Here is a 15,595-nt window from a genome sequence, read left to right on the forward strand (position 1 = left end):
TGTAAATAGTTTTTCATTGTATAAAGTAGTGTTCACATTTCAAATGTTTTATGATATTTGTAAACATTTTTAAAAGCCAAGGGAAAATTTTAAGGCTTTTATTTTAGTCCTTTACGTATAAGGAAGCTTCACTAATAGGTAACTATTATATTTCTACATCAGGTCAATTTGGGCGAATAAGTTATATAATCATTCTTTTAAAAAACGTAGAAGGGACATTTTTCTCCTAAATTTCTACCAACTGGATTTAAAGTTGAGGTTATAGATGTCTCATGATGTCAGCAGGTGTAATGTCTTCTTTTTGTTTAAATGACATTCAATTTAAGAGAGGTAGATGAAAACACTCACCAGCAACACTGAAGGAAATTTAGAGGGAGATGCAAAAAACAAGCCACACGTCTTTAAAAATTAATTGTATGCTATAGCTGTATGTTCACAGATATGAATTATACGAAAGTCATTTCATTTTTTAAAAAGTATATCTACTTGAGAAGAGAGGGAAGACAAGAAGAAAAGGAGAAAAAGGCCGTCTTTCAACATTAAAAGGTCAAAAATCTGGGATTCTAATCTAGGCCAGCATTATAACGGCATCATAAAAAAGTAAACTGTGATTTTTTTAAATTTTGAGTTGCTTTATTAGGAAGAATTATCCTAATTCCTTTTCTATCCACAATATAAATATGTGGAAGGATCTGAACTGCCCTAGCAGGAATGAATATGTAGCATTACCTGAAGGCATTCCTTCAGATTACAAGTATTTCAAGGATATGGTACCTTTTGTGAGAAAGTAGGTATGTAACCAAAAAAATATTCAATTTTTCAGGCTCATACTTTCTTAGGGGATGACTTTTAAGTTTTGGGCTTGAATCTTCTCATTTGGGTTACTAGAGATGAAACAAATATTTCATAGGCAAGTTCTCATTGTCCCTACAGTTGGGTGAAGTTGGAGAAAAGAGTCACAGAGCAGTAGCATTGACCAAAATTGCTCAGAATCGACACTGCTGGAACACATGTTTCAGGTTCCTCACATGAATCATATTTTTAAAAACTGACTAGTACACTTATTTGTTTGAATTACATGTTTTAAAAATCATACTCACCACATGCAATTGACAGGTAAACTTGAGAATCTGGTGTCTGGTGTAGAATGCGAAATGGAGCTACTTTAGCAGTTGAGTCTAAGACTGAGTCAAGAGTCCCAACCAGAAGCCCTGTTGTAACAAAGAGATTGTTGAAAGAAGGATTTTATAAGAGATGATATTAATAGTACTTCATATGACAAAAAAACAATGGATTTACTTTTTAAAATTTCTAGCCCAAAGTTTCCTTATGGAGATTTTTCTTAAAGAAAAAATATATTCTGGATGAAAATATTACAGTGTTCTGATATGAGCAGTATTTGAGAAAATGATCTTTCAATAAAATAATAAGTCAGTTTTAATTGTCCAAATCTCACGATATAGTTGTAGCACTTACATACCTCCTATACAAGGTTGTGTACGTAGCAGATAAGAATGTAGATTCTGGTACCAGAGCCTATCTGGACTTGAATCCTGGCTCTGTCGCATATGTCAACTTGAACCAGCTATACCTAACCTTTTCTTCAACCTCATTTGCAAAATAAGGGGGTTAAAATAAAACCTACTACAAAGTGTTGTTGTAAAAAAATGAATTACATATAAAACACTTAGAACGATACTTGGCACATAGTAAAACACTCAATGTTAGCTAATATTATTATACAGAAAAAAAACCCTTAGATATTGAAGCAAAACAAAACCATGATTAATTAAAATAATTAGGTAAAGGGATATTCTTTTTAACAATTTGTAATTTGAAACTAAGGCTTTTGATCAATTAGTTTCAATTTAATGATCTGATTATATTTCCTAATTTTTCCTAGAACAAAGTTTACTGTTTTCTTAAACAATCAACTAATTTCTCCCTTAAGGTCTTTGCTAATTCTCTTTTCACCTAGAAATGCTAACACATATCTTCTAGCCCAGTCTAGCTAATCCAAATTCTACATTTTCTTCAAGACCCACTTCCTCAAGAAATCTTTACTGGCGACCCCAGGCAATAATGCCTTCCCTTTTCTCTGATTACTTGTAGGACTTAAAGTGTACATGACACAACCTATCATATAGATTATTAGGCTAATTATTATAACTATTTGCTAAGTACTTCAGGTATATTAATCTTGACTCCTTACATAGATTATAAATTCTCTGAGAATAACCACCCCATCTTCTACCACTGGGTCTGTATCCTTAACTTTCAACATACTGCTGAGTGCAACAGGAGCAAAATTCGTTGATATCAACTCTATCAATGGGATGGCTGAGCTATATAAATCTACCTTCCTTTTCTGGGAACTTTAACTGGTTGACTGTTGGTTTTGCTTTATGAGGCATTTCTCTATAATTTAGCATTCAGATTTTTGAGGAAAAATTAAATCAATTATAAAGCAGGCTTTTGGCTATTTTCCTACCTTTATCCACTTAAAAGGAGTTAAGATTGCAAGTAAGCTTTGAACGAGAATATAGGTAGGTTGGCAGATCTGAGGTAGGGAGTTATTATAAGCATAGAGGGAGGTAAATTAGAAGAGTAGGAGATAGAACAGAGATAAAGAGATATTTGGCTCAGCTAAAAGAACAGGGTGGGAGAGTGGATGTAGGAACTGGTAAAAAGTAAAAATAGGAGTCACAAAAGCAGCATAATATCAATTAGCTACCTGACAGAGGGTTTTGATAATGGGGGTAAAGTATATAAAAAAAAAAAAGATTTTGGCAATAGCAACATGTATAGATTATAAAGAAGTTATCTGATATGAAAAAAGTTACTGTATGAATTAACTTTGTTTCAGAAATAGAAATAAGAAAATTCAGACGAATATTATGAAAGGGGAGGTACCAGGAAGAGAGAATGGGAATGAGGAAGCGAGACAAAGGAAGTGATTATATGAGAGGAGAGGCGAAGGGAATTACTGGAGGGTTTGGAGATAAAAGGAAAAATTATTCTATCACTTTCAAAGGAAAAATAATTCTTTCATTTTCAACGTGAAGAAGCCACTGCAAAGTTGGAGATTTGGCTAAGAGATCAAGGATTAAGAAAGAAAAGTAAGAGTTGGTCAAATATAAAGAAAGAAAAGTGGGGGCTAAACATACAGATAACCTCCTCAGAGTAATGTGACTGAAATTATTCAGGAAATGGAAAAAGGAGAATGTTGTCAGTTTGAAGAAAGTCAAAATACTCAAAGGAAAGATAAAAGAGTGGTAGTAAAAGACAACCAAAAGAGGTAACTTTCTTTAGGTTGAAAACGGAATCAACTGTATGACTGTCTGTGTACATAAATATACATATAATAACCTGACAAAATTATCAAAATAAAGGAATTATAACTTCAAATAAAATCACTTATCAAACTCAGCACTGTTCTAGCTGCTAGATTTGCCCTCCTAGAATTCAAATTCTAAAAAAAGTTTCCAAAATGTATTTTCAAATTTGCGAGAAAAATCATTTATTTCACCTTTACCACATTTTAAATTAAACTAGCTAAAATCCAATTTCCTTATTTATATGTAGTAGTAGAAGAACAGGAGAAAGAACACAGAGGTAAAGAAAAGTTTGACTCTGAAATATACCAGTGGGAGTGTGGACATGTGAGGAGGGAGAGAGGAAAGGAGAGGCCACAGAGAATCATTCTTGCGTAACGTAAAAATTAGTTCTCTGATAGAAAGTTTTGAGACTGGGGACAAAGTGCTCAAATCACCAGCCGGAAGGGTCATTTCTTTTTGTAGCAGAAGTGTTTGCAAGTTAAGTGCCTCACACTATGTAGACAGGAAACTGTTCCGTTTTTTAAGTGTATTAAATCAGGCAATTAGTATAAAACTATGCAACAAATAATTTCGAAGCCAATTCTAAAATACATTTCTAGTCACTTGGAGAACTCTTCCAGCTCATTAAGCTATCTATAATCATCAAATCTCTACAAGTCGTTCAAGAATTAATATGTGCCAATATCTGGGTTCTAAAAGTATAAGAAAACAAGCTGATAACCTTGAGTTGCTTTTCCATATACACAGGTTTATCACCTGACAGCCTGAGTATCCAAGTTCATGAATCAACCTACACATGGGAATTTCTATAGCTATAGTAAATTGGGAATAGAATAGACACTGTCTCTCAGCTACATGACAAAACATGAGATTTTAAAGTATAAAGAAATATCAAGAAATTCAAATCATCCTTTGAATGTCTATAATTGAGTAAAGTACCAATGTTCTAGACCCTGGTAAAGGTCTAGGGTTTCCGTAGCATCCTGCCAATACAAGGTAACACCAAAACTCTTAAGGAAATTCACCACCATAATTGATATGAAATGCTTTTTATTAAATGGGATAGCAAGATAACAAAAAAGCAAGGTTCTATGATTAAAAAAAAAAATAGGCAATTTGAAGGTAATGATTATTGTTCTTGAACCAAAATTCTTTTTGGCTGGATAGAGATATAGCACCACCGACTTTAGAGATGAAAAATATCCTAGCAGGTTTTAGAGCCCAACCTCTAGCATATTCATCCACACTATAGTATAGTATCCCTGAAAGAAAGTCTAGCTTTGTCCTTTATAACTCCAAAGTTTACTTCTCCCAAGGTGGCCTATTGCATTGGTGGACATTTCTATTAATTAGAAAGTTCCTTCTAAAATATGAAAAGATTTTTATATATATCCAAATGTTATAGTCAGGGCTGGCTTTATGGGCTTGTGACCTCTTTATAGGGTCTCATGCTCAGAACAGCCCTGTACTTGATTAAATGCTCTGCTGTCATGGTCTTGAAATTCTTAATTTTTAAACAAAGAGCTTGCTTGTTAATTTTGCACTGGAACCCACAAATAAGGTAAACAATTCTGGTTACAGTGGTTATCTCTGGGCAATGGAATAATAGGTAATCATAATTTTCTTTTTTATACTTACACATATTTTCTGAAATTTTTACAATAAATACTTTTTAACCTTTAAGATAGAAAAATAAAGCTATTTCTTACCCACTCAAAAAAAAGAAGGTTTTTCTTAGAATAAAATGCTATGTCTTTGCAATTTGTAGGCCATACAAAACATAATATACTCTATTCAACATGATAGATCTTCAAATATTATTATAGCTATCTTGTTTCCCCTTGCTTATTCTTCTCTTAGCTTAAAATATGCCTAGTTCTTTCAAATGTTTGTTGAAATTGTCTGGGCCTCTTATTATTTCTTCTACCATTCATTCTCTTAACATATCTATTTGTCAAAGTCTCATAAAATATGTTATTCAAACTTGAATACCAGGTATGGTCTGAACAAGTGCAGGTCTTTTATATTGTGGCCCTCATGGTTCTATTAATGCAGTCTAAAATCATACTAGCTTTTTAAGCTACTACATATTACCATACTAAGCTTGTGGTCAACTAACCTACTTTGATCTTTTTAACAAATATAAGCACCAACCTCAGTATTCTGTCCTACACAGCTGATTTTTTAAAAAACCTAAAAGCAGTGTACATTTACCCATGTTAAATTTGATCTCATTGATTTCAACTGAGCATTCTAACTTGTCCAGACCTTTCTGAATCTTGATCTTATCTTCTACGATAGTGATTATCAACCCAAACTGAAAATTTGAATCATTTGGAGTTTTTGCAACTACTCAAGCTCAAGTTTTCAAACTACTAAAGCCGTGATTGTAATTTAATTCATCTGGAGTCGGGCCTGGGTATCCTATTTTTCCCTTAACTTTGTATTATAAAATTTTTCAAACATATAAAAGAATAGAATATATTGAAAATTCTATATGCCCATCACCTAACTTCAATAATTATCAACATTTTGTCAGTCTTCTGTCATTTACCCCTCCTAGAATACTTCAAAGTAAATTCCAGATATCATCATTTTACCCATAAGTACTCTAGTATCATTTAGTTTGTTTTAGAAGGTTCTCAGTTGAATCTAATATGTAGCTAGTGTTCAGAAAACTGATCTATGGTATTAATTGTCCCTTTCAATTTTCAGACTCTTGCAAATTTGGTAAACATTTCTTTCTTTTTTTTTTTTTTTTTGTATTAGGTCAATGATAATGATATTCAAGCAGGACCAAGGCCTGAGTGTTGTTGGAGGAGATAATAGTACACTTTAGTTTGACAAGTGGCTCTTTCTGTTTGTAAACTAGATTGAGGGCACTGTGTAAGGCAACACTGCTTTAGCTGCAGAAGAGTCATTTAAATGAACATCCTAATTATAAAGAGGATTTATTTCCATTCTAAGTTAAATGTTTGATTATAAATTCCGGCCATAGAAATGATTGATGGAACTTTATAATGGATTCTGTATCTTGTCATACATTGCCATGTTTACAAAGTCAAACAAGTACACCTTTTTTAGTGGATTTTTTATAATCTCAACTTCATTAAATGTTAATTAACAAACTAATTAGTAAACTGCCAACACACTTAGTAGGAAATACATTCAAATTGGTGAAAGTAGTGTTCTCGGTAGAGGTTATGAGTTTTTCAGAATCTATTGCTTTTGCTATCAGATTTAAGTCCTTAAAACAGGACTGTGAATGCTTATTTTTGAATATTCAAATAGCCACATTTGGCAAAGCTGCCAACTTTATACCAAGAGCTTTGGAAAACAGTTAATAATAATTCTTTTGTTCTGTTTCTCTCTCCTTGCATTCTTTTAAGACATTTACTTGAAAACTGGAAATACATAAGCACTCACTTCCTTCTCTAATTAAAATATTTGCTCACTAAAGGATTAAAAAAATCGTTTTAGGGAAGTAACTGATGTCACAAATAGCAGATTACAATGGCATGTGGAGGAAAAAAAAATACATGACTTATCAGTCAAACCCAACTACATTTCTAAAGATTAAAACATAGGGAACTATGAGAATTATTACCATCTCTACTTACAGCACCTTCTTACACTTTAAGACTTATGCATCAGAATACAAAAGGAGTAGCTCACAGAAAATTAAAGAAAATACAACATCTGAATTCTTACGTACGAAGCAACAAGCAAGTGTGGCAGCAAATGAATAAATTCATACACAGTACGGTACTTTAAAAACATTTAGAAGAACTACAGCTACCCATTATTTTGGTTAGTTTAAAACAAGAAGACAACTAATATAATGATAAAAAAATATATAATTATCCCTTGTTTTAAAACTTCACTTCTTTATACTGGAGTGAGGGAGGAAAAAAAGAGACCACCTAAGCTAGAACTAAAAGAACAGTGGAGACAAAAAATAACAAAGGTTTAATTCTCAGGTCCCTTTAATTCTCTCTCAGGTTATCATCTTCCATAGATGAGGTCATTGCTCTTCAATCTTTTCTAGTTGCTAAGGGCACTATCTCCTGAGTCTTATATTTTCAACCACAAGTAAATGAATCTGGAATACCTGTTAAGTCTCCAACAAATGCCATTTTCTTTTTTGCTTTTACACTATCGTATTATTTCTCCCACATAAAATGTCCTCTCCACCCCATCCCAGATACTGTTAGTGCTCATAGGTGGTTGACCTAATTAAAAAACAATCCAAACTGGCTTTTGGCAAATTTTGCCAGATGTCACACTGGAATTCTGCCAGCAGAATTCCACCTATTGTTATTAATCACTGCTTCTAGGAAATCTTTGTATCATTTAACAGGACATCTGATAAGCATACTTTAACACCAGAACTGGCCTTGGAAATTTGCTTTGGGGGTTTCAAATATCCCTTATTCATGACTATTTGGAAGTCACTGAAACCAGGCTGATATTATTATTGATGACTCCTGTAATTATATATTTGTTTGGCTGTTTATTATCTGTCTGTCCAACAAGATGATAAACTCTGTTAGTATGGGACTATCTCTGTTTTATTCACCACTGTATACCCAACATCCAGCACAGTAACCAGCTACAACACCCTTTCCCTGCTTCCCTTAACAGCAAAATACCTAGAAAGAATTATGTATATTCATTCTGACCCCAAATATCTGCTTGGCCCATATACTCTAACCTCTCTGATCTCTGCTAATAGGTTACCTTAAAGAGGCCTTCCCACTCAAAATGTATTAAAGACTTAAATATAAAACCCGAAAACATAAAACTTCTAGAAGAAAACATAGGCAGTAAACTCTCTGATATTACTAACAGGAATTTCTTTTCAGATATATCTCCTTGGGCAAGAGAAACAAAAGAAAAAAATAAACAAATGGGACTACATCAAACTAAAAAGTTTTTGTACAGCAAAGGAAACCATCAACAAAACAAAAAGATGACCAACTGTTTGGGAGAAGATATTCGCTAATGATACATCTGATAATGGGTTAATATCCAAAATATATAAAGAACTTATATAACTCAACATCGAAAAAACAAACAATCCAATTTAAAAAATGGGAAGAACTAAACAGATACTTCTCCAAAGAGAAAATACAGATGACCAATAGACGTATGAAAAGATGCTCAAGATGGTTAATCATCAGAGAAATGCAAATTAAAACCTCAATGAGATATCACCTCACACCTGTCAGAATGGTTATCATCAAAACTCAAAAAACAAGTGTTAGCAAGGATACAGAGAAAAGGGAACCCTCATACATTGTTGTTGGGACTGCAAATTGGTACAGCCACTATGGAAAACAGTCTGGAGGTTTCTCAAAAAATTAAAAATGGATCTAACTTTTGACCCAGACATCGCACTTCTGGGTATTTATCTAAAGAAAACCAGAACACTAATTCGTAAAGACCTATGCACCCCAATATTCATGGCAGCACAATTTACAATAGCCAAATATGGAAGAAACCTAAATACCCATCAACAGATTATTAGATAAAGAAGTTATGGTTCATATATACAATGGAATATTATTCAACCATTAAAAAAAATGAAATCCTACCATTTGCAATGACATGGATAGACCTAGAGGTTATTATGCTGAGTGAAATAAGTCAGACAGAGAAAGATAAATACCATATGATTTCACTTATATATGGAATCTAAGGAATGAAAAGGATAAACTAATCAAAAACAGACTTACAAATATAGTAGACAATTTGGTGACGAACAGAAGGGAGGGGGCTTGGGGAGCTGGGAGAATGGGGTAAAGGGTTCAAGAAGTACAAATTAGTACTTGATAGTTGGGCACGAGGATGGGGAGCATGGCAGAGGGAATGCAGTTAGCATTAATACAATGGCTAGGTGGAGGCCAGGGGAGGGAACAATTAGGGGGATCGTTTTATGAATTATATAGATGTCTAACCAATGTACTGTATACTTGAAACTAATTTAAATAAATTAAAAAAAAAGGAATAGAAGTCATTATGCTTCTCCTAATGTGAACATTCAAAAAAATAAAGGTCTTCCCAGATCAAATTTATCTAAAATACCAACCTCCTCCCCTCTCTAACATTATACCTTCCTTTATTTTTCTTCATGTCACCACCAGCCATATATTATTTGTTTATTTGTCTCTCTCAACTAAAATATTAGCCCCACAAGAACAGGGATATTATTTTGCTCAGGTATTATCTCCAGCACCAAAAACAGTGCTTGGTTTTTATCTGTTGAATGAATATATTTTGTACCATCACATTTCCTTTTGTGCTCATACAGCAGCAGCAAAAGGTGAAAAATGGGAAATTTTCTAACATAAAGGTAATATAAAATCCATGTCATAGCTGTATGACAACATGGAAAACATTATAGTGCCCTTCATTATTAATTTTTAGCCCACATTACATTGATAGTCCTTCTACAACTCTCTAACAGAAGCATGGACTTTCACCAGCTGAATCGTTCATTATTTCTTCTTCAAGTGTTATGTTTTGAAAAATGTAAGATAACTAAAGTTGTATGTACTTTTCAATACCTCTCAGTAAGATGACAAGTGATACTTATGTCATGTAGAAGCTTTGTTTGAGAACTTCTAGATTTGGGGCAATCACAGATCAAAAAGAAATACTGCCATAATATTTTATTCTAATTCTTGTACATTACTCTATTATAAACCAAAAATACACAATCACTATCATATTAAAATTCCTGAATGATTAACTATCAGTGGTTTGCTTTTGTGATGATATCATTGCATATTGGACATACTCAATGTTACCACTCCAAATTAATTTCTGTATATTTGCATGGGAAAAGTAATTACTAGGGGAAATAATACAACTATAGATTTTCATTTGGCCTTTAGGTACAGAAAATGGCACTTAACATCTTACTACTTCTTTAATAGATAATGAATATCGAATGTTTATATAGTTGCTCACAGGTTTCAAAACTTATTTGATGCACATAACAATGCCGTGTGGTAGGGAAGATAAGTTTTATTCTCATTTTACAGATGAGGAAACAAAGCCTTTATAAAACGAAACTAGGCATAAAAATATTAAAGAACCAGGGAAGATAAAGGAAGCAGGGTTAACGGGGTTAAGTAGAATCGCTGGACTCGATGTATTCGTGTATTTGCAGATGCTGGCTTATTAAAAATAAAATCTCACAGGGTAACCCCTGGTGAGGGCAAATCACACTGTATTCCTGACTGGCAGATCTTCCTAAATCCTATACACTAGAATACTTCATAGAATGTAGCCCCATAATTCCACTCATGTAGTAGCTCCCATTTGCCAAGCAGAGCAAATTGATTTCTGCTTAATAAGCCATATATGCATAAATTATTTTAATCACATAAAACCTGATGCTAAATTTAGATGCCACGAGAAGTCATTACCCTTAATCAGGCAAGGGGAAAAAGGGATAATGTAAGGTAACTGCAAAAATGCAGAACGGTGAATTATGTCTCTAAACAAAAGAAAATCGCTTTATCTGTAAAATAATCTTATGTATAACAAAAATTTCCACAAGATACTCCACCCTGCTGTGAACCAGGACAACTGAGCAAGATAAAGTTAGGCAATCAGTCAGTAATCTATCACATATCTCCCAGAAGTGTTTCAGAATTTAGAAAAGGACCTCAGAATTCTAACTTCCAAACCAGTCTCCCATTATAAGTATACTAGGGTTCTCTATTACTCCATTTCCACGATTAAGAAAAAAAAGAGAGTCACCTAGTCCACTGCAAAAGTCATTACAAAGCTGGTGGTTATTGCCAATTATCACATGTCAAAGAAATGAAAACTTAAAGTTAGAACTATTAACATTTCTAGATGTCTTTACCTTTACTTCATTAAACGAAATGTATAAAAGAATCTTTTAAAAGAGTAGCACATAACACTAGATTTTAGCAAACAAAATAGACAGAAGCAAGCTTATGCTGGCACACAGTCAAACTCCTGTGAGAGCTAATCCAAATGTGGATTTATGGTAAAGCACAGCAAAGCTCTTGGCATCACAATTTTAAGTAAGAACACAGTATTTGAGCAGCCATGAAAATCAGCAAACACTTTAGCTATAGATTAAAAAAAAAACTTCAAAAACATCTTTACTCCTTTCTTATCCATTGTTTAATATACATGAAATATAGTGGCAGCTCTCACATGGTAAGTCCAAGCATCTTGACAACACCACAGGTAAAACAATCATGCAGAAATATAAATTGACCACAAAAATGGAGCTATGGCTATTCTCAATATACACGCATGGTAGAAATCTTGGTTTACTTCTTCAGGCAAATCTCTGATTCTAGAGAAAAGAAGAGTAAATGGGAGTGGGTAGGATAGACATAAGTAACTGGTGCAATTGGTTCATGCTTTAAAAGAGCATATCAAATAAAAACCAAACACAGAAAACAAGGAGTGATTATTTAAAGGAAAGGTACAAGTAAAAAACCATTTAATGCATTATAGTGATTTGATTCTCAAGAATCTGATATGCCTATTATTTTTCAGGAAATACACTTGTACAAACAGAAATACACTTCTTAATGTGGACAAATATGGGTAAATGTGGACAAATGCACCAAAAAATTTGGTCAAGTAAAATTATGGAGAACCAGAATATTATGCTATCATAGGCCAGCTATAAAATATATTTTAAATATATTCCGACCTGTTCTCAATGGACTAAAGAGACTAAATTACATTACTGGGTAATTATGAACATTGATTCTCAAATTTTAATGTGGAAAATATATACATCTATTAAATGGAAAGATTCCTCTGCCATATTTTCAAGAGGTCCTTTTTAGAAGCTGGATAAGATAAATAGATCTTTCAAGATTAAAAAAAAAAATAATGTCCTGTAGAACTTCAGAATTCTCTCCACCTTGGGTATGGCTTGAAAAAAAGGAAATAACAGCACAAGTTTACAAAAACATCTTAACATACATTGATTTGGCACCTATCATCTGTCGCTTTATCTTCTCGACTCTGTGAGGTAGACACCATATTACAGGAAAAGCAATGTCATCTTCATGAATCTTTACCTAACCCTTCAGTTATTTGGTTCTAGTTATAATTTACCTGGTTTACTAGTTACTGGTTATAATTCTAATTTGCCTGGTTTACTGGTTAATTTCCCCTAACCCCACCCTCTCTCTCTTATGAGCATTTCAAGGCAGGGAACTGAATCTTAATTGTCTTTGTACCCTAGCATTCCAAGCGGCACACAGTAGGCCCCTAAGGTTGAGTAAATGAAATAATTTGTCAAGTGCATTCAACGAGAGATGAGAATGGGACTAAAATGCATGGGTTCGGATTCTTTCCTCTTCCTGCTACATCACACTGCCTAAATTAAGCCTGGTCCAGCATTCCAAGGCCTCCACACCAAACTAGAAATTGCCACGAAGAAGAGCTGTGTCCAAAAGTTTGAATGCCCCTGTCTGAGACGAGTGGACTCAAAATAAAATTATTTGATGGCTTTAAACACTTGACCAAGGAGCAGTTCTTGATCTGTAAATCAAAGAATTTAAGGCAGGACGGATTAAGCGGGGAGAGTTAAACTTCTGTTTAATTGGTTTGCTTACAATCATCGCTTTGAAAGAAAGGGCAGCGCCAAACACTCAAGACTGAAATGAATTACGACAGTGACTTTGAGAGGGAATCCCAGGGATTGAAAACGTGGAGACAAAGTAAAATATGCTAAATTGGGTCAGCGTCCTCCCCCCACACCCCCCTCCCACTCTCATGTGAAGCCTATTCCTCAGAATGTGATTGGGGCTCCTCCCTTTCTACCTTCCCCATCCCCGCCCACTAGTACACACACTTACACTCTTCAGGGTGGTTATTATCAACACAGGGTTTTGTGAAAAAAGTTAAGTCTACGACTGCGAATTGGAACCTGTCACCAGCCTAAATGCTACCAGTCGAAGTCTAACACTCGTCACCAGCCTCCGCCCCCATGAGAAGCGACAGTGCTGGTACTTTGCCTTAAAAAGAACATCTCTCCCTTTCCCTGTCCCACCCAAAGAGCAACTGCTGGTCCAGTGAGGCATTCTTAGGACTTGGGGAGTGCAATGCAAAGGTAGCAGTGGGAGAACCTCTGTCCCTCCGCCCAGGGTTTGGGATCGGGTAGCGGGTGGCGAGTAACTGTCCTCACCACCTTTGAAGTATCAGCGACCATGGCCACGAGGCGGATGAGGGTGGCCACAGCTTACCTGTGAGACCTCCTCCGCCTTCCTCCCCGTAGCCCCGACGCCGTTGCAGCACGAAGTAGTCGTTGGACCTTTCCATCAGCCACAGCTTCAGCGCATTTTTCAGGAGCACTTCCTCAGGCTTCAGCCACATCGCCAAGAACTTTGTGCTGCCCGCGAGCAGCTCCCCAGATGGCCTCCTCACCTCACTCTCCACCCGTCTTTTCCCCTCTACTTCTCCCACTAAATCTTCTTCAGGCAGCAGCGGCTCAGGTTCAGGTTTTCCACACTTCCCCCAACTCTCCCTTCTCTCCCACGTAGGCAGCAAGATTGCCAATTCCCTCCCACCGCGCTACCGCCCGACTGGAAAATAGTCCCGCTTCTTCACCTCCTGGGAATTGTAGTTTCCTACCTGCTTTTCTGTACTCAAGCCACTGGAGGACAGGACTACATTTCCCATAATCCATCGGAGTGCGAACTGGGTTGGGGTGCTTTCAAAGTGGGTCCTGCAACCAATTAAGTGTATTTTGCCTATCTAAAGTTTAAAGCGGTTTTTGTTCAAATAAGCGAGCCCCAGGTATAAAAGAGTTCTCATCCTTTTACAGCCGACGGTCTTAAACTGTAGCAAACAAAGTTTCTGGAATTTTGGAGTGACGAAAGGCCCGTTCTGGGACGCGGCAGTAGCATCAAATGACATTTAATGAGTTCTTTGTACTAAAAAGATTTCGTGTATATTATCTCACGCAATCCTTACAGAAGTCTTATGAAGTAGATCTTATTCGCTATTTTGCGCATAAACAAAAGCGCAAGACGGGTGAATTGACTTATCCAAGGTCACAAGTGGAGTCTGATACGATTTCTTGTCTAATTCAAAACCTTCCTTAGATTAAGCTCTTTCTGGCCTTACAGGAAGACTATAAAATCTCCAAAAGGCACACAAATTTTTCCCCCTCTTTCTCTTCCCCCCACTGCTGCACCAATCTGTTCACCTACTGTAATCAGCCACAGAATGTTTTGTCTCACTTTCCTTTTCAGTATCTAAACAGTTTATGAACATTTTTTTTCTTAAGCTCTATAAGAAAAAAAAGAATCCCTTTAAGGGCAGCCTTCACCTCTTTGTACCTTAGCAGTGATACACAGCTGCTTAAACAGTAAGGTGAATGAAGTCAGTGATTTGCAGTAAGGAATTATTTGAGGGATGTTTTTATTTATTGTGATAACTAAACCCACCAAAATGAAAGAGTGCACCAAAAGCTACAACAGGTGTATAACAAGGTAGGAATTGGCAGTAAATGTTCTCTGCCTCCAGTGCCCTTAGAATAGGCTTCCAGAGATTTCTATTCCCAGTAGGCAGGGATTACAGCCCTATCTCAGTTTTGAAGAAGTTACAGAAGACAGACCTTCATCCCTCAACATCTCCTTAAGAATAAGGGATTAAAATCTCTGATGGGGGGAATAATGTAGGGAGGAGGCAAGAGAATTAAAATGTTAATAAAGCCACAACCAGAGACTGCAATATGCTGATCAGCCCTGTAGCCAGGCCAGGACACCTTCAGAACAAAGGAAGATTTCTGCTGGGATTGCTAACAGTCCATTTCCCACACCTGTGAAGGGGAAACAGGAACCAAGAGTCATTTCCTATGGCGAAAACCATGGGCAACCTGTGGATTAAAGGCTAGAAACTGCCAGCAGGCCTTTCACTCCACATATTCTTACCTTTTCACAGCTACATACCCTTCCCCTTTCTCACTGTATGTCCATATCAAAAGAAATGGGTTAACAAAGACTTTTAAACTATAACTCACAGGTTCTAAAGAATGATATATAAACTAATTCCCCAAACACTCAGCCCCCTACTCACTGCCTTTCCACGTCCCTCTCAGTGGCTTTACTCTGTCTCTTTCACTGTCCCTCTCACTCTCTGCCTCTGAGAGACCACAGTTTGTCTGTGGAGTATTACCTCTTTTTTAGTAAACTTTCCTTTTGACTCTAACTTTGGCATGTGTGTTGACTTCTTTCTAC

At 35.6% G+C, this 15,595-nt stretch overlaps 1 protein-coding gene across 1 annotated transcript in view; it reads right to left on the bottom strand.

Annotated features, from left to right (window-relative positions):
- Nucleotides 1-13,926, bottom strand: part of TBC1D8B (TBC1 domain family member 8B) — a 59,893-nt gene extending 45,967 nt beyond the window's left edge. The window contains exons 1-2 of the mRNA XM_039879067.1: nucleotides 13,598-13,926; nucleotides 1,101-1,211 (exon numbers count right to left, since the gene is read on the bottom strand). Of these exons, the coding sequence (XP_039735001.1) occupies nucleotides 1,101-1,211; nucleotides 13,598-13,727 (241 nt within the window). The 5' untranslated portion in view covers nucleotides 13,728-13,926. The remainder of the gene's footprint in view (nucleotides 1-1,100; nucleotides 1,212-13,597) is intronic.
- Between the last annotated feature and the right edge of the window lie 1,669 nt (nucleotides 13,927-15,595).

Source organism: Pteropus medius, unplaced genomic scaffold, assembly GCF_902729225.1.
Source record: "Pteropus medius unplaced genomic scaffold, Ma_sr-lr_union100, whole genome shotgun sequence".
In the NCBI taxonomy this organism is placed as follows: Eukaryota; Metazoa; Chordata; class Mammalia; order Chiroptera; family Pteropodidae; genus Pteropus; species Pteropus medius.